Genomic DNA, 23,935 nt, shown 5'->3' with positions numbered 1-23,935 from the left:
CCACCTCCACACAGCCATGTACTTCTTCCTCCTCAACCTCTCTGTTCTTGACCTGGGATCCATCTCCACCATTGTCCCCAAATCCATGGCAAATTCTCTATCGGGCGAAAGGGCTATTTCCTATGCAGGGTGTCTTGCCCAAGTCCTTCTCTACATGTTTTTCATTGCAGCAGAGTATTCTCTTCTCACCATCATGTCCTACGACCGCTACGTTGCCATCTGCAAACCCCTGCACTACGGGACCCTCCTGGGCAGCAGAGCTTGTGTCCACATGGCAGCAGATGCCTGGGGCGCTGGGTTTCTCCATGCTCTGCTGCACACGGCCAATACATTTTCCCTGCCCCTGTGCCAGGGCAATGCTGTGGAACAGTTCTTCTGTGAAATCCCCCATATCCTCAAGCTCTCCTGCTCACACTCCTACATCAGGGAGGTTGGGTTTATTACCGTTAGTGCCTTTGTAGCTTTTGGCTGTTTTGTTTTTATTGTGGTTTCCTACGTACATATCTTCAAGGCTGTGCTGAGGATCCCCTCTGAGCAGGGACAGCACAAAGCCTTTTCCACGTGCCTCCCTCACCTGGCCGTGGTCTCCCTCTTTATCAGCACTGGAGTATTTGCCTACCTGAAGCCCCCCTCCATCTCCTCTCCATCCCTGGATTTGGTGGTGTCATTTCTGTACTCAGTGGTGCCTCCAGCATTGAACCCCCTCATCTACAGCTTGAGGAACCAGCAGCTCAAGGATGCAGTGTGGAAACTGATAACTGGATGATTCTCTGAAGCAATGAACTGCTCATTATCTTCTGTATAGCAGTTATCATGCAACTCATGGCAGGCCCAGACTGCCTTCTGTATTATTCGTTGGTGTTGCTGGTTTTTAATTATGATAATATTGTCATCTTTTTTTTTTTTTAATTCACTGTCTTCTTCTCTTTTCTTACCGATTGTCTCTGTAAATGAGGAGCTGTGTTCTCTGCGTGTTTCAACAAAATAAAGGAATATTCAAAGAGTTTTGTTTCTGATATCTTTCCTTCAAGGCCGTTTTGGAGCTGCAGGGACGGTTCCTGTGATCATGTACAAGTGAAGGAACTTGTAGGACTTTTGAAAGCAACCTAACAGTCACCATCCCATTTTCCTCTCCTACTCCCTCTACTTGGTTTTGGCTGAACTGAAGAAGCAGTCTGGCATGGGGGCTGTTCCTCAGCAACCTGGTCCTTCGACTTGGTTGTGTCAGGGGGACGGAAAGGGCTTTTCTCTGTAAGGGTCCATTGGAGACTGTTCTCTTTTGGGGATGTGGATGGTTCTGAATCCATGTGCCCTTGCTGAGGACAGTTAGGACTCTTCTCCTTGGAGGACTCAGCAACCCTAGACTGGGAGGGGACTCTTGTGAGTTTTTTCTGTAGATTGGGAATCTGTACAGGAAAAGAAAAGTCATTTCCTCAGGGCCTGGAAGAGGCCAGCAGAGACCCCGGATAGGAAAGATGTCCCAGACTGCTCAGAGACAGAGGCTGTTCTGGTGAACATCCAGACCGCTCACCGGCTCATGAGCAGTTCCCATCCAGGCAAAGCAGAGGGAGAAGCCCTTCTCTGCCGGGCAAAGAAACCACGCACAGCAAGAGGAATGCTGCGGTAGCTTTGCTCTTACAAGACAAGGGCAAATATTGTCTAAGCTCTCCAGACCAAGGTTGCCTCTGCTTTGTTTGTACACAGGGACAGTGGCAGAAGGCCAAGTAGAAGTGGGCCTCTCTGGTAGGGGAATGCCAGCACTCAGCACTGGAGCGGCACGTGCCAGGCAAAGCCTTCCCAAAGAAAAAGTGAGAGCAAACATATCTCTCCTGACTTTTTGTTTCCTAATGCCTGTCTCAGGATGTGATTTAGCCCACACAGTGAATGGGAAGATCAAACCAACACCAAACTACACCTCACCCAACTCTCTGTGAACAGCTCTGCAGTGGCAGGAGGATTCCTGTCTGGAAAAGGGGTTTCCTTCTCCTCATCCTCCAATGCTCACAGTTATTTCACCACTCGGCCTCTCCCACAGCATCCATGCTTCTCGTATGACGGTGTCTGCTCGATGATGCAACAGCTTTATTGGGTGTTCGGGAAACTCCTGTGCTGCTCAGGAGCCGGGCTGGGAGGGAGCCAGCCCTGCCCTGAGGATTTGCTTCCCAGGCCTCACTGCTGAGCTCTGCAATTCCTCCATTCAGGCACCCAAAGGCATTTCCAGGCCACAATCCAACAGCTATCAACTAATTTTTCTCCAGCTCAAAGCCAATTCCATTCAGAATGAGTGAGGTGCACACAAGCCATCGGCAGCAGCCTCGAGGATCCCCTCAGCCTGTGTTTTGCCAAGGGACGCTTGCTCTCCTCAGCCAGACTGGGGCACAGGCGTGAAACCATGAACCCCACCTGGCTGAGAGATGCTCCGAGCAGGGTCTGTGTGGGGATGATCTTTCTGGCTGTGGACAACACCCTTCTCTTTGGTAGAATCATAGAATCACGGAGTCATGGAATGGTTTGGGTCCACGAGACCTCAAAGCCCATCCAGTTCAGCATCATCCCCCCACCCCCGCCCCCACCATCAAAATTGTGGATAATTCTAAAACTGAGGCTTTGATCCCTGAAAGAGGCTTTGGAACCTAAGAATGAGCTTCTGGATCCTATAAACAAGGGTTTGCCCTCTAAAACTGAGGTGCTGGAAATTCATAATCAGACTTTGGGCCTTAAAAATGAGGCTCTTAAAATGAGTATGTAGACCCAAAAAAATGAGAATTTAGGCCTTTAGAATGTATCTGTGCATCCTAAAAAGTCTGTGTCAAAAAAAAATGGTTGGAACCCTAGAATTGAGGATTTCAGCCCAAAACATGAGACTTTGGGCATTAAAGGGATGAGTCTTTTGATCCTACAAGGGAAGGGAACACCCTGGTTCCTCTGTGGGCCCAAGAAATGAACTTCTGGTCCTGAATGCAGGCCTTTGGGAGCTCCAGTGGAGGCTCTGAGCTGTAAAATACGAGGTTGGATCCTTTCCATGAGAGTCTGGAGCTTCAAAAGGAGGGTTTGGGTCCTGCAAGTGGTGCTTTGAAACTGAAACTGAGACTTTGAGCCCTGACATCAGGATTTGTGCCGTGAAACAATGTAGTGGTCGCGAACAGGAAGGCTTTTCTCCCTGAAAATGGGATTTGAGAGGCTCCATATGAGGGGTTTGAGTCCTCACGATTGTGGACTTGATTCTAAAATGAGGCTTTATTCCCTGAAAAAAAGGCTTAGGGAGCTAAAAATGGGGATTCTGGATTGAAAAGGGGGGTTCTGGCTCCAAAACAGGGCTGGGGGCTCTGGCAGGAGGCACTGGGGCAGCACAGGGGCTCTGGGCTCTCAGTCACACAAGCACAGAACCATTAAGGCTGGAAAAGCCTCCGGACTCTCCCAGCCCCACTCCAGCCCCAAGCACGGAACGGCCCGAAGCGTCAAATCTGCTCGGTTTGAACCCTCAGAGGAGGAGAATCCCTCGCTGCCTTGGACCCTCTGCCAGGGCTTCACCGTGCTCACAAAAAGGCATTTTCCCTTGTGTCCAATCAAAAAGGATCCCACTCTTCTGGACAAGAAAGTGGACATTCCCAGGTATCTCAGGAGCCGTGTCCAATGGATAGCTGTGTTCATGGACCCGGTCAAATGCCAAAAAGCCTTTGTTTTGATCGTGGCCTCAGTGCCTTTTTGATGTCTAAACTCTCTCTGTGGATGTGGACTTGGACTGAGCAGCCTGGTTTGACCTCACAGCTGGCCCTGCTTGGAGCTGGGAATTGGACTAGAAGTCACCTGAGCTCTCTTATTCCCTAAGTTCTTCCAGGAGCATAAGATGTAGAGACCCACTTAGCAGGTTGCCCCGAGCCTCCCCCAGCAGGCCAAAGCGTGCCCTCACATCTCATGCTGTGATCCCCTAACTCCATCCTGGCAGACCTCCTCCACATCCTCTCCAGTTTCTCCACTATCCTTTTAAACGGTGAGGCTCTTTGTGTCCTGTGGCATCGTCCTGGTGCCAGAAGAGTGAGGGCAGTGATTGTCTCCTTTGCACAGCATCAAGTGTTGGTCTCTCTGCTCCCTCCCAGTGAGTGGCTGGGGATGGGCAAGAAGTTGTCAGGGGGACACAGGCAGGAGAGCTGAACCCGGCTGACCAGAGGGAGATTCCATAACATAGATGCCATGGTCAGTGATAAAAAGTGTGGCAGAAGAAGGAAGAAGTGGAGATTTTTAACGTTCAAGGTGATGAAGGAAGAATGGCGGGATGTCATTCTGCTTGAGGGAGGTGGCAACTGATGGCATTTGCATTGGTTTTGGGATTCGATTATGTTGGGTTTTCTCTTTTTTCTTGCACCTGTTAAACTATTACTAGCTCAGTCAAAAAATATTTCATGGAGCAGCATGGGCAGAGACCTGTCCGGCTGAGGACTGCCTCAAGGAAAAGGACCTGGGCAGCAGGACGCTTGCTTGTCCTCACTCCCAAGAGACCTCCACCAATCTCATGCCCTTTCAAAAGAGATTTTCCAAAGAAATATGGATCTTCTCCTGGAAATTCCTCAGCCTGGAGAAGAGAAGGTTTCGGGGAGAGCTTATAGCAGCCTTCCAGTACCTGAAAAGGGTCACCAAGAAAGCTGGGGAGGGGTCTTTTTCGAAGGTCATAGAGTAACAGGACATAAGGGAATAGCTTTAAATTGGAAGAGGGAAGATTTAGATTAGACATCAGGCAGAAATTGTTCAGAAAGAAGATGGTGAGGCAGTGACCCAGGTTGCCCAAGGAAGCTGTTCATATCACCTCCCTGTATGTGTCCAAGGCCAGGCTGGATGGGGCCTTGAGCAGCCTGGTCCAGTGGGAGGTGTCCCTGCCCATGGCAAGGGGTGGAACTGGATGGGCTTTAAGGGCCCTTCAACCCAGACTATTCTATGATTATGAAAAGTATGGTAATACAAAATTTAAATGGATATATATGTTTCTTAGGTTCACTTTGAAATCTTTCTCTTCAACCTCAGTGGGAAATGACTCCAAGGAGCTGTACAAGGCTTGAAGAAAGAGATCGTTAAGATTTTCTGCATTTTAATGAGACCCAGGGAGGATTTGCTGATGAGTCCTTGAACCTCAGCTCCTTAGAAGAAACTGAAGAAACATCTCAAGAAGTCAAAAGCAGAACTCAGAGTATCTTGAAGTTTTGATTGGTCTCAGTGAGGATCCTTCATGGCAAAGTCTCCCCAGGGACTCGTCAGCAGTGATAATTGGAGGCCATGATTGCAGGCAGGCCAGGGTGCTGTGCAGGTAGCTGTGATGCTGAGAAAAGCCTGGGCTTGCTTGATGAAGCAGAAAGGCCAAGCCTTGACCCCCAGGCCCTATGCAGGCAGATCTGGCTGTGACTACAGTGACACTGGTTACATGAACATTCTTACTTGGCCAAATCAAATTGGGAGCAGTTATTCCATGTAATTCCAAATACAGGCCCGTAGAGTTATGGGAGATGCCAAGGCTCTCACACAGCTCCATAGAGCTGTAGAAGTGTTGGGTCATTAACTTGCAGGGTCATAAAAGTGTTAGGTCATAGAAGAGTGACAGAGAAGTTGTGTTTGAGAAGAGTCAGGTGATAGACGAGTTGAGTCATAGAGGAGTAACAGAGGAGTGCAGTTGTAGAAGGTTTATAGAAGTGTTGGAGCATAGAATTCTCATAGCAGAAGTGGGTCATAGATGATACATGACATAGAGTATTCAGGACATGAAGGATTCCAGTCACTGAAGTGTGAATTTATTTGGGTTTTAGAAGGGTTTGGTCATAGAAGGGTTACAAAAGGATTGGTTCAGAGAAGGTTTGGGTCATAGAAGAGTCATAGTACAGTCATGTCATGGAAGAATCTGATCCTAGAAGGTTCCTAGAAGAGTCAGGTCATGGAAAGTAGCATTGTAGAACAGTCAGACAAGAGTCAGGTCATAGAATGAAGTGTTGTGTCATAGAAGGCTCAAGTTATGGAAGGGATTGGTCATATCAGAGAAGGGTCACAGAAGACTTGGGTTATAGATGTGTCAGGTATAGAGGAGTAGTAGAAGATTTCAGTCATAGAAGGTCCATAGAGAGGTCTCAGGTCACAGAATTTTCAGGTAATAGAAGTGTTGAGTCATAGAAGCATGAGAGTTTATTTGGATGATCGAAGAGTTTGGTCATAGAAGGGTCATCAAAGAGTCAGATGACGGAAGTGTCAGGTCATAAAATGGTTGGGTCGTAGATTACTCTGGTCATAGAGGAGTCAGTCATAGAAAGTCATAGAAGGATCATAGAAGAATTGGGTCACAGAAGACTTGATTCATAGAAGGCTTGGGTTTTGGAAGAGTCATGCCATAGAGGAGTCATAGAGGAGTGGGGAGGTGGAAGAGTTGGTTCATAGAAGAGATGGGTTATAGAAGGCTCATAGAAGAGTAGGGTTGCAGAAAGGATGTGTTATTGAAGGGCATAGAAGCACTAGGTCATCGAAGGGTCACAGCATTGTTGGGTCATAGAAGTGTCAAGTCATAAAAGAGGTACCTGTCGGCTCATCTGAGAGTCAGGTCATACACGAATGACATCATAGAAGGGTCATTTAATAATAGGGTTGATTCAAAGAACAGTTGGATGATAGAAGGGTCACGTTTTAGAAGAGTCATAGAAGCACCAGGGCAGAGATGATTTGTGTCCCAGAAGAGTCATAGAAGACATGGGTCATAGAAAGTGACATCATAGAAGACTCAGAGAATGGTCAAGTCATAGAATGGTCAAGTCATAGAAGGTCATAGAAGATTCGAGTCACAGGAGGGTCTGATCATATAAGAGACAGGTCAAAGAAGAGGCGGGTTATAGATCATAGAATCGTGGAATAGTTTGGGTTGGAGGACCTTAAAGATCATCTAGTTCTAATCCTCCTGCCATGGGCAGGGACACGGCACACTAGATCAGGCTAGACGATCCGGATCATAGAGGAGTAATAGAAGAATTCAGTCATTAAAAGGTTACAGAAGTGCTGGGTTATAGAAGGCTCCTGGAGGAGATTGATGGCAGAAGGGTAGGATCATAGAAGTGCTGGGTCACAGAAGTGTGAGGTCATAAAAGGGACACAGAAGAGTCAGGACACAGAAGACTGGAGTCATGAAGGAGTCATATAGACATCAGGTCATTGAAGAGTCATCAGAGGAGTGAGGTCATAAATGGTTCAGGTGACAGAAAGGGTGGGTCACAGAAGGTGCGGCTCATATAAGCGTCTGGTGATAGAGGAGTCAGGTCAGAGAAGTATCAGGTCATGAAAGCGTTGGGTCATAAAAGGGCTGTGTCATAGAAGGATGGTGGGACGCAATCTCACCAGGGGAAATGCAGTCCCCTTTTCTTTCAGACATCCAGAAATGGAATCTGAGGTGCCAAGGTCTGGGGCACAGCCTATAGCTCCCCTGCTCCTCCACTGACCATTTCTGGAAAGGACAGAAAATGTTGTCCTTTTACTGTTCCTGAAGCAGCAAACACTCACCATGGGGCCCTTGGAAGACCTTGCAAGTTGAGACCTAGTCTCAACCTGGACCCTTGCTGAGCTTGGAGGACACTGTCCTTGAAGACCGTCTCTCTTGAGCTCCGTGACCACATCTCAGCTCTGTCTCCCACAGGAATGGCTCCATCTCCTCCTGCCTGTGCCCCTGGCTGAGGGCATTGCTGCCCACTGGGGCTGAAGCCCTGCAGCTGTGGCACCAGGCAAGCTCATCCCTGCCATCAGGAAAGAGGGGACCAAGCGTCCAAGACCCCGTGTGTGAAAAGGCTTTGCTTAGAGCAGAGACATGGCTGGGACAGAAGAGAGCTGAGTGTCTTTCAAGGCCCAGAATGAAAGACCCAGGATGAAATGCCTGAATTCACTCAATGGAACAGATCCTCTCAGCCTGGAAAAAAGAGATCATTCCCTGTTCACTTTCCTGGTGTCCTGTCTAATTGTGGGAGAAAATAAAGTGATTCACCTGTCCAGCTCTTTTTCAAACAGGAACAATGACAGTGCAGGACAGAAGTGGACAGATCAGGGCAGGGATTACCTTAAAGATTAGGAATATTGCTGAGTCTGTGTTTTCAGTTTCCATGCTCTTGTGGATTTTGTGGGGAGAAATGCAACAAGAGGCTCTCATGCATAAACAATTAACTGAGAGTCCTGAGATATATCCTTGAGTGGTCTGTAGCTCTGATAGGAGTCTCCTAAAGTGTCTCCTGCTGCTTCTCTGCCCACAGACAGCATCAGCATCACCTCTGCTGGACACATCAGGCTCAGTCTGTCCTGTCCTTTTCTGCTCATAAACAAGACCCTGTACCCAGCTTGACCCTGGCAAACAGGCACGATTGTGTAGGGCCATGGGGGAGAGCAGAGAGGGTCAAGAGGGCGTTAATGGTCAGTAAAGAACATCTCTGCTGCTCCTTCCTCCTCACACTTCTCTCTACTCCAGTGTGGGTCGTCTCCATGGGATCCCATCATATCTGTGGTCAACGCTCTGTGTGGTTCATTCCTTTCTCTCTACCCATAGGGCAGTGTCAGTGCCCTGAGAGCATCCATGGGCCTTCATGGCCCTCAGCAGTGTCACCTTGAGCTCCACCCACCCCTCTGCCCATGGCCCAGGAGACCAGGTTTGACTTACATCTTCAGCTTGATCTGAGCTGTAGGTATGCGTGTCTCCAGACAGAGACACAGACACAGACCTGTCCTGTCCATGGGCCTTGTGGAGTCAGAATTGCAGAGTCACGTCCAAGGTTGGTTCTTTATGAGGTTAAAAACAGAATGACATCGAAGCCACCCCAGTGCCAGAACCCAGGAGATTCACAGAGGCCGAGGGACATTCTTCTTCCTTTCTTTCATCACTTGGTCAGGTCTGAGAGGCAATGTAGAAAAGCAGGCGAGGTTTCAGGTTATCAGTGATATAATGTGGAATGCCAAGCCTTCAAATGTGAAATGATCTCAAGGCAAAACTGTTCTAAACTGTTCTCCTGTCTTCCTTTCACAGAGCTCTTATGTCTTCCACAGCAACCTGGAAGCTCTGAGATGCCTCCACCTCCCTATCTATTAGGAATTAAGCTGACAGAATCCAAGTCATTGTGTTTGAGTTCTGTTTCCAGTGTAAAGCTGGAGATGGGCCAGGAGACTGGCAGAAGGATCCTACTCCTCTGGACAAGGAGGTAGATGTTCCCATGCATCACAGATGACTGATATCATGGAGCTGGTCAATGCCAACATCCTTTCCTTTAATCGTGGCTTGGGTGCCTGGTTGATGTCTAAAGTCTCTCTGTGGATCCTGACATGGACTGAGCAGCCTGGTCTGATCTCAGAGATGGCCCTGCTTAGAGCTGGGCATTGGACTACGGATCACCTGGGCTCTCTCATTCCCTAAGTTTTTTGAAGACAATAAGACGTAGGTGTCCACTTAGCAGGTTGCCCCGAGCCTCTCGAAGCAGGCCAAAGTGTGCCCTCACACCTCATGCTGTGATCCCCTAACTCCATCCTGGCAGACCTCCTCCAGATCCTCCCCAGTTTCTCCACTTCCCTTTTGAAAGGTGAGACTCTTTGGGTCCTGTGGCATCGTCCTGGTGCCAGAAGAGTGAGGGCAGTGATTGACTCCTTTACACAGCATCAAGAGTTGCTCACTCTGCTCCCAGTGAGTGGCTGGGGATGGGCAAGAAGTTGTCAGGAGGACACAGGCAGGAGAGCTGATCCCGGCTGACCAAAAGGAGATCCCATATTATAGATGCCACACTCAGCAAAAAAAAGTGTGGCAGATGAAGGAAGAAGTGGTGAATTTTATCATTCAAGGTGATGAGTGGTGGTAGACTTTAGGGGTGTCATTCTGCTTGAGGGAGGTGGCAAGTGATGGTGTTTGCATTGGTTTTGGTATTTGATTATGTTGTTTTTTATCTTTTTTCTTTCACCTATTAAGCTATTACTAGCTCAGTTAAAAAACATTTCCATGGAGCAGCATGGGCAGAGACCTCTCTGGCTGAGGAGTGCCTGGAGGAAAAGGATCGGGGCAGCAGGACGCTTGCTTGTCTTTACTCACAACAGACCTCCACCAATCACATGCCCTTTGAAAAGACATTTTCCAAAGAAATATGAATCTTCTCCTGGAAATTCCTCAGCCTGGAGAAGAGAAGGCTCTGGGAGACCTTATAGCAGCCATCCAGTACCTGAAGGGAGTCGCCAAGAAAGCAGGAGGGGGTCTTTTTCAAAGGTCATAGAGTAACAGGACAAAAGGGAATAGCTTTAAATTGGAAGAGAGAAGATTTAGATTAGACATTAGGAAGAAATTGTTCAGAAAGAAGGTGGTGAGGCAGTGACCCAGGTTTTCAAGGAAGCTGTGGATGCCACCTCCCTGGAGGTGTTCAAGGCCAGGCTGGATGGGGCCTTGAGCAGCCTGGTCCAGTGGGAGGTGTCCCTGCCCATGGCAAGGGGGTGGAACTGGATGGGCTTTAAGATCCCTTCAACCCAAACTATTCTATGATTCTGAAAAGTATGGTAATACAAAGTTTAAATGGATATATATTTTTCTTCGGTTCACTTTGAAATCTTTCTCTTCAACCTCAATGGGAAATGACTCCATGGAGCTGTACAAGGCTTGAAGAAAGAGCTCGTTAAGATTTTCTGTATTTTAATGAGACCCAGGGAGGATTGGCTGATGAGTCCTTGAACCTCAGCTCCTTAGAGGAGACTGAAGAAACATCTCAAGAAGTCAAAAGCAGAACTCAGAGTATCTTGAAATCTTAATTGGTCACAGTGAGGATCATTCCTGACAAAGCTTCCCCAGTAAGTCTTTATGGCTGATAATTGGAGGCCATGATTGCAGGCAGGCCAGAGAACTGTGCAGGCAGTTGTAATGCTGAGAAAAGTATTGCTTCATAAAGCTTGCTTGATGAAGCAGAAAGGCCAAGCCCTGACCCCCAGGCCCTGGGCAGGCAGGTCTGGCTTTGACTACAGTGACAGTGGTGTCAGGAAGATTCTCACTTTGCCAAATCAAATTGAGTGCAGTTATTCCATGTAATTCCAAACAGAGTCTTGCAGAGTTATGTGAGATGCCAAGGCTCTCACACAGCTCCATGGAGCTGCAGAAAAGTTTGGTCGTAGAAGGGCATGGTCATAAAAGGCCTGGGTCATAGGAGAATGTTAGAACATTTCAGTGTGAGACTTGTCAGGCCATAGAATAGTCGGGTCATAGAGGAGTAACAGAAGAGTTTGCTTTGAGATGGTTCATAGAAGTGTTTGGTCACAGAGGTCTCATAGCTTGGTTGGTTCATAGAAGTCTCATAGCAGAGTTGGGTCATAGAATTCTCAGGTCATAGAAGACTGAGGTCATAAAAGGGTCATAGAAAGTTTGGGTCACGGAAGGGTTGAGCCATATAAGTGTGAAAGTTTATTAAGGATTTCCAAGGTTTTTAGTCATAGAAAGTTCATAAAATGTTGTGTTAGGAGAAGAGTTGGTTCAGAGACGGGTCGAGTCATGAACGAGTTTTAGAACCCTTGACTCATAGAAGAGTCATAGAATAGAAAAGAAAGTCATAGAATAGGTCAAGAAATGGTCATAGAAGAGTCAGAGAATAGAAAGGTCAGAGCAAGATGTGTCAGGGCATATAAAAGTTTGGTCATAGTATATCCAGGCTATAGAAAAGTCGGGACAGAGAATGGTCAGAGAAGAGTTGTGTCATAGATGACACGGTTCACAGAAGACTCAGGTTTTAGAAGAGTCAGGACATAGAGACGTTGTTGAAGAGTGGGGTGATAGAAGAGTCGGATCATAAAAGAGTTTGGTTTGGAAGGTACATGGTAGTGTTGGGTCACAGAAAGTTTGTACATCATAGAAGTGCCGGGTCATAGAAAAGGCGGCTCATATAAGATTTGAGTCATAGAGGAGTTTAGAGGATTCACATCATAGTGGGTCAGGTCAAAGAAGTGTCAGTTAATTAGAGGCCGCAGAAGAGCTGGGTCATAGAAGAGTGTGGTCATAGATGTGTCTCATCACAGAGGTGTTACTTCATAGATGATTTGTGCCATAAAGAGTTGGGTCCTAGAAATTCGTGTAATAGAAGAGTAAGAGAGTAATCAGGTCATGGAAGGCTTGGGTCAAGGAAGGCAGGAGTCATGGAATGGCCTGGTCATGTAAGAGATGGGTCACAGAAGAGTTGGGTCTTAGATTATTTGGGTCATAGAGGAGTTGGGCCCTAGAAAGTCATAGAAGAGCAAGAGAAGTTTTGGGTCATAAAAAGCTTGGGTTATAGATGTATCAATAGTTCTAAGTGTTGTGTTACAGAAGAGTGAGATCCTGGAAGAGTTGAGTCACAGAAAGGTCTGCTCATAGAAGGGACAGAAAGACATAGAAAGTATCCTTTATAGTCGGGTCTGGTCATAACATTTTCATAGACAATTTGTGTCACAGAAAGGTCATAGAAGAGTCAGGACATCAAAGAGCAAGAGCATCACAGAGCAAGGCGCAGGCAGCTGCCAGCGCAGAGGCCACCTGCCTCCTCCAGATCCTACTGGAGAGTGAGTCCATTGTGCACTCACCGTGGACAGCAGAGAGGACTAGGACACAGGACAGCATCACAGAGGATGACATCACGGGAGTCATGGCCAGGATCATGGTTTGGCTTGAAAAGGACCTCAAACATCAATCTGGTCCAATCCCCCTGCCAGTGGCAGCAACACCTTCCACCCAATGAGGTTATTAAAGCCCCATCCAACCTGACCTTGAACAGTACAAATGGTGGGGCATCCACAGCTTCTCTGGGAAACCTGCTCCAGCGTCTCATCACCTTGGTCATAAAAGCCCCTTCAGATATTGAAAGGCTGTTATAGGGAACCTTCTCTTCTCGAGCCTGGACAACCCCAGGACTGCCCAGACCCAGGTGCAGGACCCTTCACCCGGCATTGTTGAACTCCTCCAGCCTGCCAAGGTCCCTCTGGGTGACATCCCTTCCTTCAGGGATATAAAGTGTGTTTGGACAAGTGTTTCACAGCACGAGGATCCAGCGTATTTGGACACCTCCTGCCAGAAGGATTTGGGACTAGGACCACCAACAAAAGTTTTCAATGGGAGCGCTGGTGCTTTACTATGAACTCTGGTGTCCATACTGGAAGCACAGGCCCTGACTCCAGTGCCTTATTGGTCTTTACTGGAAGTCCTGTTCTCCATACTGGTGTCTGTTGTGTTCATAATGGGAGCACTGATCCAGCACTGACCCCACACTTGTGCCTTACTTGTCCACACGGCTGCCGTATTGAGAGTACTGGTGTCTGTACTGGCGTCCCTAGTGTCTATACTAGGAGTACTGGTCTCATACTGGTAGCACACTGGTGCCTTATTAGTCCATACTGGGAGCACTGGTACCATACCGGTCCCACACATGAGTATTACTGCTCTGTAGTGACGCTGTACTGGGACCACTGGAAGCACTGGTGTCCATACTGGTCCCACACTGGTGACTTAGTGGTCCATACTGGGAGCCCTATTGTTCATCATGGTGCCTTACTGGTCCATACTGGGAGTACTTCTCCCATACTGATCTCACGCTTGAGTCTTACTGGTCTGTACTGGGAGTACTGGGAACCCTGCTGTCAATACTGGGAGCACTGGTCTCATATTATTCCCACTTTGGTACCTTACTGGCTGGTACTGAGTGCCTTATTGTCCATACTGCTGTCTCAGGTGTCCATGCTGGGAACACCAGTGTCCATACTGGTGCCTAACTGGTCTGTACTGGGAGCACTGGTGCTGCACTGGGGACTGCGATGCCCATATTGGAGTCCGTGGTGTCCATACTGTGAATACCGGCCCCATATTTGTCCCACACTTGTGTCTTAGTGGTGCCATGCTGAGGGCACTCTTAGAATCATAGAACCATGGCATGGGTTGGGTTGGAAGGGACCTCAAAGCCCATCCAGCCTGACCCACTGCCATGGGCGGGGACACCTCCCACTGGAAAACATTCTCCAAGCCCCATCCAACGTGGCCTTCAACACCCCCAGGGATGGGGCAGCCTCCACTGCTCTGGGCAACCTGGGCCAGGGCCTCCCCATCCTCATGGTGAAGAACGTCCTCCTCATGGCTGGCTGTATCTGAGCAACTTCCATAATAACTGTGACTTCAGGAAGAAGAGAAACTGAGAAACGACAGCTGGTGGCTGAAAGGAAAATTCAAACCTTGCTGGAGAGGGAACAAAAAACATGAAGAGGAGCAGAAAATAATCAAATCCCATCAGTGTTTAAATTACAGCAAGAGAAAAGGCTTCCCTGCACCTCCCCCTCCCTGGGTCCCAACCCTTGTCTGTGCCCAATGACAGCGCAAAGAGGGACGTGGCTCTGGGAGGTCAAACACCAACTGTTCATGCTGTCTGTGCTCCAGTTCCCCTCAGAGAAGGGCCTGGAGAGAAAGCTTAGGCTGGAGATGCCTGGGGAGGTGAAAAGGACTGAGTCCCATCCCTCCACTCTGGGGATCTACATTTGCACAGCCTGGTGTGGCCCCAGTGCCTAAAACACTGGAGGACTGATTCTGACCAAGGAAGCCTTCAGCAACAGCCACGGACACAAACAACCCTTCCTGCCCTTGGGTGAGGCTCAGGCAGTCCTTGATTTCCTTCTCTGACACCCATCATCATACAGGCGGTCCTATCAGGGTGTCCAACAAAGCCAGGATCAGGACAGTGAGGCCTTATCCCAGCAGGATCCCCAAAGCAGAAAGGCTACAAAGAGGCAACAGCGTGAGTTGGAGCCACCATGGGCAAATCCAGGCACTGTGGGGTGATTCCTTCTGTGAGACACGTAGGACTGTCGGTATGGGGAGAAAGAGGAGTCAGAGGAGCTGCTGCATGAGGAACTCCCTGTCCACAGCCTGGGTGTCTGTCACAGTCAGTGTTGTAAATAAGAATGGAAAAGTGGTCCATTTGACCCAGAAGAGTAACTTGGGTGGCACAGAGTGGCACCTGCAGATCATGAGGAACCAGTGGGCAGTTCCTTATGCTCCCACATCTTGATCTGGAATGACAAGGTGATAGGAGGATGGTCATCAACCCCAGTTGTGCTGCCTCTAGAAACATATCTGTTTGTTTTGGTTTGTTTTCCTGACGTTGTTACCATGGTAACCTTGGAATGATGTGAAATTAGTGGTGTGGTTCCAGTGGTGCTGGGAAGATGGGATACAGTCACGGCTAGGTGTGAGTTAGTCAACGTTTGGGTGCAGGTTCGAGTGAGGGCTCCAGGAAGAGTTTAAGTCTGGGTTTGAGTTCCTGGGGAGCTCATCACCCTCTCCCCCATCTCACTAAGAAGGCGTTGCTTTTGTCAATATTTAATTGCTCATCCATCAAGAATCCCCTCTGTCACATTCCTTTCCTTGAAAAAATTTGTCAGCTATTCTTCCCAAACCGGTGCTAACAAATCTGTCCCCTGTGAGCTCTACATCAGACACTCATCTCTGAACATTCCAGCTCTTTTTGATATGAAACTGAGTTTTCTAGTCCAAGCATGGATTTTGATCATCTTTCTTTTTCACTCCTTCAAAATGATGCTGTTCAATGAGGGATGATTGCTAATTGATGCTTGCTTGAGAGATGCCAATTCACCACTTGCTCTCAGTGCATTGTGGAGGAGGAAACACCTCACCCTTAGAGCATCAGGGTCTCATGGCCTCCTCATCCCCACCCAGGAGCCTGAGAGGTGTTCTTCCCACAGTCCTGTCCTTGGCATTGCACATCCCCACATGCCACTGTCCCAGGATGAGACCTGAGGAATGAGTGAGGGACAGGATCTCCATTACCAGGGGCTGAGGGGTCAGGGTTTGGCCCTTTGGATTCTTGAAACACATCCAGGTTGACTCAACATCAGAGCCACCTTTCCCTTGCTTTTCCCAACCTTTCATCACTGCCTCCACTTTCCTGCTCTAACGGGGCCCTGGAGATGCTTTCTCAGCAGTGCCCTCAGTGGGACCCATTAACACAACAAGAAACTTTGGAGCTTGAATTTGACTTTGACTTCTTGAGAAGTTCGTCCCACTTCCTCTCAGGGTCTGAGGTTCCTGGATTTGGCATCAAACCCACCAGAGGGGTCATTACAATGCCCTGGGCTGCTCCTCTGCTGCTGAGCTGGGCTGGGCTCCTGGCACGGAGGGAGCTCACGGAACTCTGCAAAGCCCAGCAGGGCTGAGGGTACTCCCAGGGATTCTCGGAGAGATGATCGAGGCAGAGAGAGCTTAAAGGTGGTCAGGAGTGGGAGGATGACTGAGAGCTGATGGGAGGAGTAACCTTGGCAGTCCTGGACACGGTGAGTCTGGGTGCAGGGCAATGCAGGTGTAGATCCTGGTGGGCTCTCCTCAAGCTGGCACAGCGCCCAGCTCATGGGATCTGTGAGGAGGGGGCTCTTGTGAGGCACTTTGGAAGGGCTGTGAGGGAGAATTGAGACAGCTGTGTGTGCTCCCCTCCAGGACAGCCCCTTCCTCTGAGCAAGCCCCCTGGCCTCCTCTCCCACCCAGCAAAGCCTCTGCCCTCAGGGCTCTGGGCTCCAGGGCTGAACCCCCTCCTCTGCAGCCACAGCTCCAGTGCCCTCTCCAGAGCACAGGGGCTGAGAGCAACTGCCCGGCAAGGTTGGTGTCTGGGAGGGGGTGAGCACAGCTGGGGAAGGGGAACACTGTCTGTGTGCCCGGCTGCCTCTGCCCTGGCCTCTCGCAGCCAGACCCTCACTCTCTTTCTCCCTGTTTCTCCCCTTGTCTCTGTTCTTGCTGTTGTTCTCTCATTCTCGCTGCCAGGCTCTCTGGGGATGGGAGTTGCAGCTGTACAGTCCCCCACTGCCCTGGTGGCTCCTTTCCTGCCGTTGTGTCCATGGGAACCCGTGTCCCAGCTTTGCTCTGAGCTGTGAGGCTGTGGGCAATGCAGTCAGTGGGGCTGGGGAAGGAGCTGAATCTCCTGTAACCAAATGCCATCCTGAGGACATTTGTCTCTCCTTTAGGTTTCCTTCCAAGCTCTGAGCTTCCCTCCATTATGCAAATGTTTACCACAGCATCTTGGTGTTACCTGAAAGCCTCATGGAGAAATGCAGTGATGCTACAAGAGAGAAACTGTTGTTGGGTGGGTGAAAGGAGCCGTGTGTGTCCTGGGCTGAAAGTGGGGTGCTCACACTTTAAGAAAAGGTGAAACATTGAGTGGTGTGAAGTAGATCCCTCTGCTCTCAGCTGGGCCTGGTGTTTTTTCAGAGGAACATGGGAGTGTGATCCCCCTCTGTGTCAGAAGGGTGCAATCCCAGGGCAGCTGAGACCAAGAGTGAGGGACAGAGCAGCTCCTCTCCCTCTGCACTGAGCCACAGGCAATGCTCTTACATTGTAGGACTCCCTGTCCTCTCCCAGAGTGCAGCAGAGATGCTGAGTGGTTCTGACAGCCAAAAGCACTGCCCAGCGCTGATGCTGCCAGGCTTTTCTGTACCCAGAGGCAGTTTCCCAGGACAAAGCTGATCCCCAGCAGTGTCCCCTGTCCCCACCGTCCCCATCACCCCCTGCTGCAGAGCAGGGCTGACTCCTCGCAGCCAGTGGGCAGAGGCTCTGCTCCTCCCGGCACATTCAGCCGGCACCGAGCAGGGCTGCAGGCACGGAGCTGAAGGAAGGGCTGTGAGAAAAGGGACAGTGTGTGAGCAGCAGGGGAGGGGAAGGATGAATGGCTTTGATTTTGCTCAGAGACGTCTCCTCTAATTTGTCACTCTCCTTTCCTCCTGTGACAGTGCCCCATGTCCAGAGGCAGCAGATGTCCAACAACAGCTCCATCACCCAGTTCCTCCTCCTGGCATTCGCACACACACGGGAGCTGCAGCTCTTGCACTTCTGGCTCTTCCTGGGCATCTACCTGGCTGCCCTCATGGGCAACGGCCTCATCATCACCACCATCGCCTGTGACCACCATCTCCACACCCCCATGTACTTCTTCCTCCTCAACCTCTCTGTTCTTGACCTGGGATTCATCTCCACCACTGTACCAAAATCTATGGCAAATTCCCTCTGGGACAACAAGAACATTTCCTACAAAGGATGTGTTGCCCAGGTCTTTCTCTATGTCTTTTTTGTTTCAGCAGATTATTCTCTTCTCACCATCATGTGCTACGACCGCTACGTTGCCATCTGCAAACCCCTGCACTACGGGACCCTCCTGGGCAGCAGAGCTTGTGTCCACATGGCAGCAGCTGCCTGGGGCGCTGGGTTTCTCCATGCTCTGCTGCACACGGCCAATACATTTTCCCTGCCCCTCTGCCAGGGCAATGCTGTGGAACAGTTCTTCTGTGAAATCCCCCAGTTTATCAAGCTCTCCTGCTCACACTCTGACCTCGGGGAGGTTGGGCTTCTTGATTTTAGTGTATGTTTATTTTTTGGCTGTTTTGTTTTCATTGTGGTGTCCTACGTGCAAATCTTCAGGGCAGTGCTGAGGATCCCCTCTGAGCAGGGACGGCACAAAGCCTTTTCCATGTGCCTCCCTCACCTGGCCGTGGTCTCCCTCTTTATCAGCACTGCAGCGTTTGCCTACCTGAAGCCCCCCTCCATCTCTTCTCCACCCTTGGACCTGGTGGTGTCAGTTCTGTACTCAGTGGTGCCTCCAGCACTGAACCCCCTCATCTACAGCTTGAGGAACCAGCAGCTCAAGGATGCAGTGTGGAAACTGATAACTGGATGGTTCTCTGAAACAATGAACTGCTCATAACCTTCTGCATAGCAGTTATCCTGCAACTTGCAGCAGGCTCAATCCAGGTTCTGTATGTTTGGTTGATGTTGCTGGTTTTTCAATTGGGATAATGTTGTCATTCTGATTTTAATTCACTGTCTTCTTCTCTTTTCTTTTCTTACTGATTGTCTGTGTAAATGAGGAGCTGTGTTCTCTGCGTGTTTCAACAAAATAAAGGGATATTCAGTGACTTTTCTTTCCTGATCTCTTTCTCCTAAGGCTTTTTTGGAGCTGCAGGGAGTAGCCCCTAAAAACCACCATTCCCACCACTGCCCTCTCACTCCAAATTGGAGACATTCTTTGTGCCTCCCTGGAAGGACATGGAATAAGGAGATCAGAGTCAAATTTCACACTGTTCAGATGAGATGTGAACATGTACGTCATGTATGTGAGATGAGGTGAACCCAAGAGAACACAAACAGCCCTTCCTTGGCTTCCATTAAGATCTGCGGGACAGAAAGTTTCTCAAGGTCACATCATGTTGAGGTCAACATCCCAAGAGTGAGTGCCTGAATGCAGCACTGGGATGTGCTTTCTTGAATTAAGGTCCCTGTGTCCATTCCTCATGTCATGAGGCATCTCAGACAAGTACGGAGTGGTGGGATACACCACAGGTCTGAGTGCACCTGATTCTCTCGGAGTCCAGAGAAACCCTGTGACTCGCGTTTGTTTGTAAAATGGGAAAATCTAGTGAACATCATTGGATGCATGAGGAGTCCACGAGGCCAACTCAGACATGGACTCCTGACAGAACTCTGGCATTTCTGTGTGTGCCTCCAGGAACAAACCCCACTGGCCCAGGGAGACTCATCTCACCTGCCCTGGACAGGCTCAGTGCAAATGTTTCCGCCTGCTGCATCACCTTTGCCTGTGATCCTTGAATGTTCTCTCAAATGTGCCAGAGAAATCAGAGAAGTTCTGGGGTCCTTGGAAAAGGCAGATGTCAGAGCCCTCTTCAGGAAAAGCAGGAACGTGGACTGGGAGAATTGTAATTCAGGCTACTCCGACCCTGGGAAGCGGGTGACACACATCCTGCAGCCGTTTCCATGCCCTTGAAGGATTAGAAAGGTGTTGATAATCAAGCACCATGTGCAGAGAGAAGCAAATGCAGGCAGGGAATGTAACAGTAGAAACCAAACATGGAAAGATACGGAGAGCTATCATGATGATAGTGGAGAGTAAAAAGAGTCACAAAGTGGAACTTGGAAGGTGGATACTTGCTCTCAAGAAGAAAAGTCATGGGAATGGGTAGTGGATGGACAGACTATTTTTTGAGCTTGAAGATCACAAGCTTCTAGAATATCTTGTTTTGGAAGTGTCTTATAAGGATCACTGGAGTGACCCCTGACCCTCACTGTGTCAAATGAAACCGTATGACAAAGATCATTGTCGAGATGCTCCTCAAACACTGAGAGGTTTGGTGCCATGACTACTTCCCTGGGGAGCCAGTTCCAGTGAACGAGCACCCTCTCCATGAAGGACCTTTTCCTGATGTCCACTTGGAACTTCCCCTGATGCAGCCTCATTCCATTTCCTTGTGTCCCATTGCTGGTCACCAGAGAAAGCAGATGAGCCCCTTCCCCTCCACTGCCCCCCTTGGGGCAGTTGCAGAGTGCGATGAGGTCCCAGCCAGTCCCCAGCCGTGTCCCATGCTGGGCTCTGCACACAGCCCTGCTCTGGGCTCTGGCAAGCTCTGGGCAGGAAGAGAGGCCGGGCAGGGCTGTTGTTCACCTGGCACCGAGTCCAGCAGGAGGGAGAAGATGGGCAGAGAGCAAAGCTGTGGGGAGTGGCCCGTGCTGGAACTGGGGATGGGAGAGATAAGTGCCCTGGGGCACCTTCCCAGTCTGTCCCTGTCACTGAGTGCACCAGCTGGCCTCCTCTCTCCTGTACCTGCGGGGCTGAGCTCTGCCCCTCACAGCCTCTGTAGCGTGTCCTCCCCCTGCTCAGCCAGCATTGGTGACATCCTCTCCCAGACACTTTCCAGCTCTTCTATTCAATGAGGTTTGTGTAGGGAGAGGGGGAGTGCAGAGAGGGTCAGATGGGGTCTGTGAGCACTGACAGGGAGAAGGTATGGGACAGGTGGCAAATCTCCAGGGAAAAGGGGTAGGGACAGAGACTGAGAGGAAACTTAAAAGAAAGATGAGGAAGGGAGGGAGAATTCAGACAGCTCTGTGTGATCCCCTCCAGGACCCTCACTCTCTTTCTCCCTGTTTCTGCCCTTGTCTCTGTTCTTGCTGTTGTTCTCTCATTCTCACTGCTGGGCTCTCTGGGGATGGCAGTTGCAGCTGTACAGTCCCCCACTGCCCTGGTGGCTCCTTTCCTGCCATTGTGTCCATGGGAACCCGTGTCCCAGCTTTGCTCTGAGCTGTGAGGCTGTGGGCAATGCAGTCAGTGGGGCTGGGGAAGGAGCTGAATCTCCTGTAAGCAAATGCCATCCTGAGGACACTTGGCTCTCCTTGAGCTTTTTTTCCAAGCTCTGAGTTTCCCTCCAGAATGCAAACCTGTCCTATCACATCTTTGTAATATCTGAAAGCCCCATGGAGAATCACAGAGATGCTATGCATGAAAAAATGCTGTTGGGTTTGTGAAATATCTCGTGTATGTCCTGGGCTGACAGGGCTCCAGGCATGAAGCTCAAGGAAGGGCTGCAAGAAAAGGGATAGAATGTGTGCAGCAGCGGGCAGGGGGAATGACAAAAGGCTTTGATTTTGCTAAGAGAAATCGACTCTAACATGTCACTGTCCTTTTCCTTCTGACAGTGCCCCATGCCCAGAGGCAGCAGATGTCCAACAGCAGCTCCATCACCCAGTTCCTCCTCCTGGCATTCGCACACACACAGGAGCTGCAGCTCTTGCACTTCTGGCTCTTCCTGGGCATCTACCTGGCTGCCCTCCTGGGCAACGGCCTCATCTTCACCACCATCACCTGTGACCACCACCTCCACACCCCCATGTACTTCTTCCTCCTCAACCTCTCCCTCCTCGACCTGGGATCCATCTCCACTACTTTGCCTAAATCCATGGCAAATTCCCTATGGGACATCAGGACCATCTCCTACATGGGATGTGTTGCCCAGGTCTTCTTTGTGTTGTTCTGGTTTGGTGCCAGAATATTCTCTTCTCACCATCATGTCCTACGACCGCTACATTGCCATCTGCAAACCCCTGCACTACGGGACCCTCCTGGGCAGCAGAGCTTGTGTCCACATGGCAGCAGCTGCCTGGGGCGCTGGGTTTCTCTATGCTCTGCTGCACACGGCCAATACATTTTCCCTGCCCCTCTGCCAGGGCAATGCTGTGGAACAGTTCTTCTGTGAAATCCCTCAGATCCTCAACCTCTCCTGCTCAGATGCCAACTTCAGGGAGGTTGGAATTCTTGTGGTCGGTGTATTAGTAGCATTTGTGTGTTTTGTTTTCATTGTGGTGTCCTATGTGCAGATCTTCAGGGCAGTGCTGAGGATTCCCTCTGAGCAGGGACAGCTCAAAGCCTTTTCCACGTGCCTCCCTCACCTGGCTGTGGTCTCCCTGTTTGTCAGCACTGCCATGTTTGCCTACCTGAAAGCTCAGTCCTTCTCCCACCCATCTATGAACTTAGTGGTGTCATTTCTATACGCAGTGGTTCCTCCAGCAGTGAACCCCCTCATCTACAGCATGAGGAATAAGGACCTCAAGGATGCAGTGGGGGAACTTATAACTGGATGGATCTATGGTGCAATAAATTCCTGACCTTCTGCACAGCAGTTCTACTGACACTCATTGCCAGCATTACTGTTTTCTATATGTTTATATTTTTTACTTGTGATAATGTTTTCAACTCCTTTTTAATTCACTGTCTGCTTTTCTCTTGTGGCTTGAGTGGCCGAGATAAGGGTAACCCATGCTCTCTGTGTTTGTTAGCAAAATAAACATTCTGCAGCACCTTTATTCTTCCTCAGACCCTTCCTCCAAGGTCTTTGAGAGGTTTTTGAAGACGGAATAGGAAAAAGAAGAACAAAAAGATCAAAAAAAAATAGGTATAAAATGCACCAACATAAACACAGCACTTCCTGTGAAGAATGTTTCTCCTCTGCAGTCGTTAGTGGGAAACATATTGGACAAGTTTGATAAGACAAGCATACTTTTATCTGTTCGGGCCCTGAGACATGAACGAGAATCTGAAGAATGGAATTGGTGTAATAAGTTCAGTTGTGTCTCAGAAACTCATCATCCAGTAGGAAGCGTCTGTCCATGAAGGGGATGGTGAGGTCAGTTGTGTCTCTGGAGGGTGACAGGGCAGCATGAACGTGGAACAGGAACATGGCTGTGAAAGGACCTCTGCCCGTAGCACCCATAGCCCAGGAAAGGGGTTTGGATACGGATTGTCATGTCCATTCTGCCAGAACACGTGATGGGACCACAGCAGGGAAATGGTCACATATGTCAGAGAAGCTGCAAGGACAGCAGCCGTGATGTGATTTAGAAGACCACGGTGAGGTTCCTTCTTTCTGGTCAAGTGAAAGGCCACAAGAAGGCAAACAGGTTGGTTTCCCTGCTTGAAGAGGATTTTCTGAGATGGTTGAGATTTCCTTGGCAGTGGGGAAAAGCAGGAGAGAGGAAACAATTAGTCAAGAAGTGGAACTTGGAAGGAGGAGATTGGCTGAAGGGAGGAAGAAGTGTCACTGGAAGAGCAGCATATGCTCTGCTTTTGAGCTTGAAGGTCACAGAATCTAAAGTTCTAAGGGACACGTAAGGATCATAAATCTCAAGTCCCTTCTCCTCTCAGGATAACGTGAAATTTTCATTGTACCATATGAGTAAGTGCATCATCCAGAAGCTCCTTGAACTCCGACTGGCTTTGTGCCATGACCACTTCCCGTGTCCAATGCCGGGCTCTGCACACAGCCCTGCTCTGAGCTCCTCCAGGCTCTGAGCAGGAAGAGAGGCCGGACAGGGCTGGTGGTTCCTTTGGCACTGGCACTGAGTCCAGCAGGAGGGGGAAGACGGGCAGAGAGCAAATCCCAGCCATCAGCTGTTGGGAGTATCCAGTGCTGGAACTGGGGATGGGAGAGACCAGTGCCCTGGGGCACCTTCCCAGTCTGTCCCTGCCACCAAGGGCACTGAGCGGCCTCCTCTCTCCTGCACCTGCAGGGCTGGGCTCTGCCCTCACACCCATTGCAGCTTGTCCTCCCCCTGCATGGTCACACAGCTCAGCCAGCACTG

At 49.6% G+C, this 23,935-nt stretch overlaps 2 protein-coding genes and 1 pseudogene across 2 annotated transcripts; all 3 read left to right on the top strand.

Annotated features, from left to right (window-relative positions):
• Positions 1-229: 229 nt before the first annotated feature.
• On the top strand, positions 230-1,728 carry LOC128850875 (olfactory receptor 14A16-like; the record flags this gene model as incomplete). Its single annotated transcript, XM_054055891.1, has 2 exons — positions 230-691; positions 1,705-1,728. Coding segments are annotated over 2 exons (486 nt in total), but the record flags the coding sequence as incomplete, so codon positions are not given.
• A 16,028-nt stretch (positions 1,729-17,756) lies between these two features.
• Positions 17,757-18,716, top strand: LOC128850874 (olfactory receptor 14A16-like). The gene has a single exon (XM_054055890.1). The coding sequence runs from the start codon at positions 17,772-17,774 to the stop codon at positions 18,714-18,716; it is 945 nt and encodes a 314-aa protein (XP_053911865.1). The 5' UTR covers positions 17,757-17,771.
• Positions 18,717-21,618: 2,902 nt separating this feature from the next.
• On the top strand, positions 21,619-22,462 carry LOC128850873 (olfactory receptor 14A16-like; annotated as a pseudogene).
• Positions 22,463-23,935: the final 1,473 nt, after the last annotated feature.

This window comes from Cuculus canorus, unplaced genomic scaffold (genome assembly GCF_017976375.1).
Source record: "Cuculus canorus isolate bCucCan1 unplaced genomic scaffold, bCucCan1.pri subtelo1, whole genome shotgun sequence".
NCBI lineage: Eukaryota > Metazoa > Chordata > Aves > Cuculiformes > Cuculidae > Cuculus > Cuculus canorus.
The sequence above is the reverse complement of the archived record's forward strand: the minus strand, read 5'-3'. Positions and strand labels throughout refer to the sequence as shown.

Coding starts and splice junctions, on each gene's coding strand:
- LOC128850874 (XM_054055890.1), top strand. CDS start 17,772: ATGTCCAACAACAGCTCCATCACCCAGTTCCTCCTCCTGGCATTCGCA.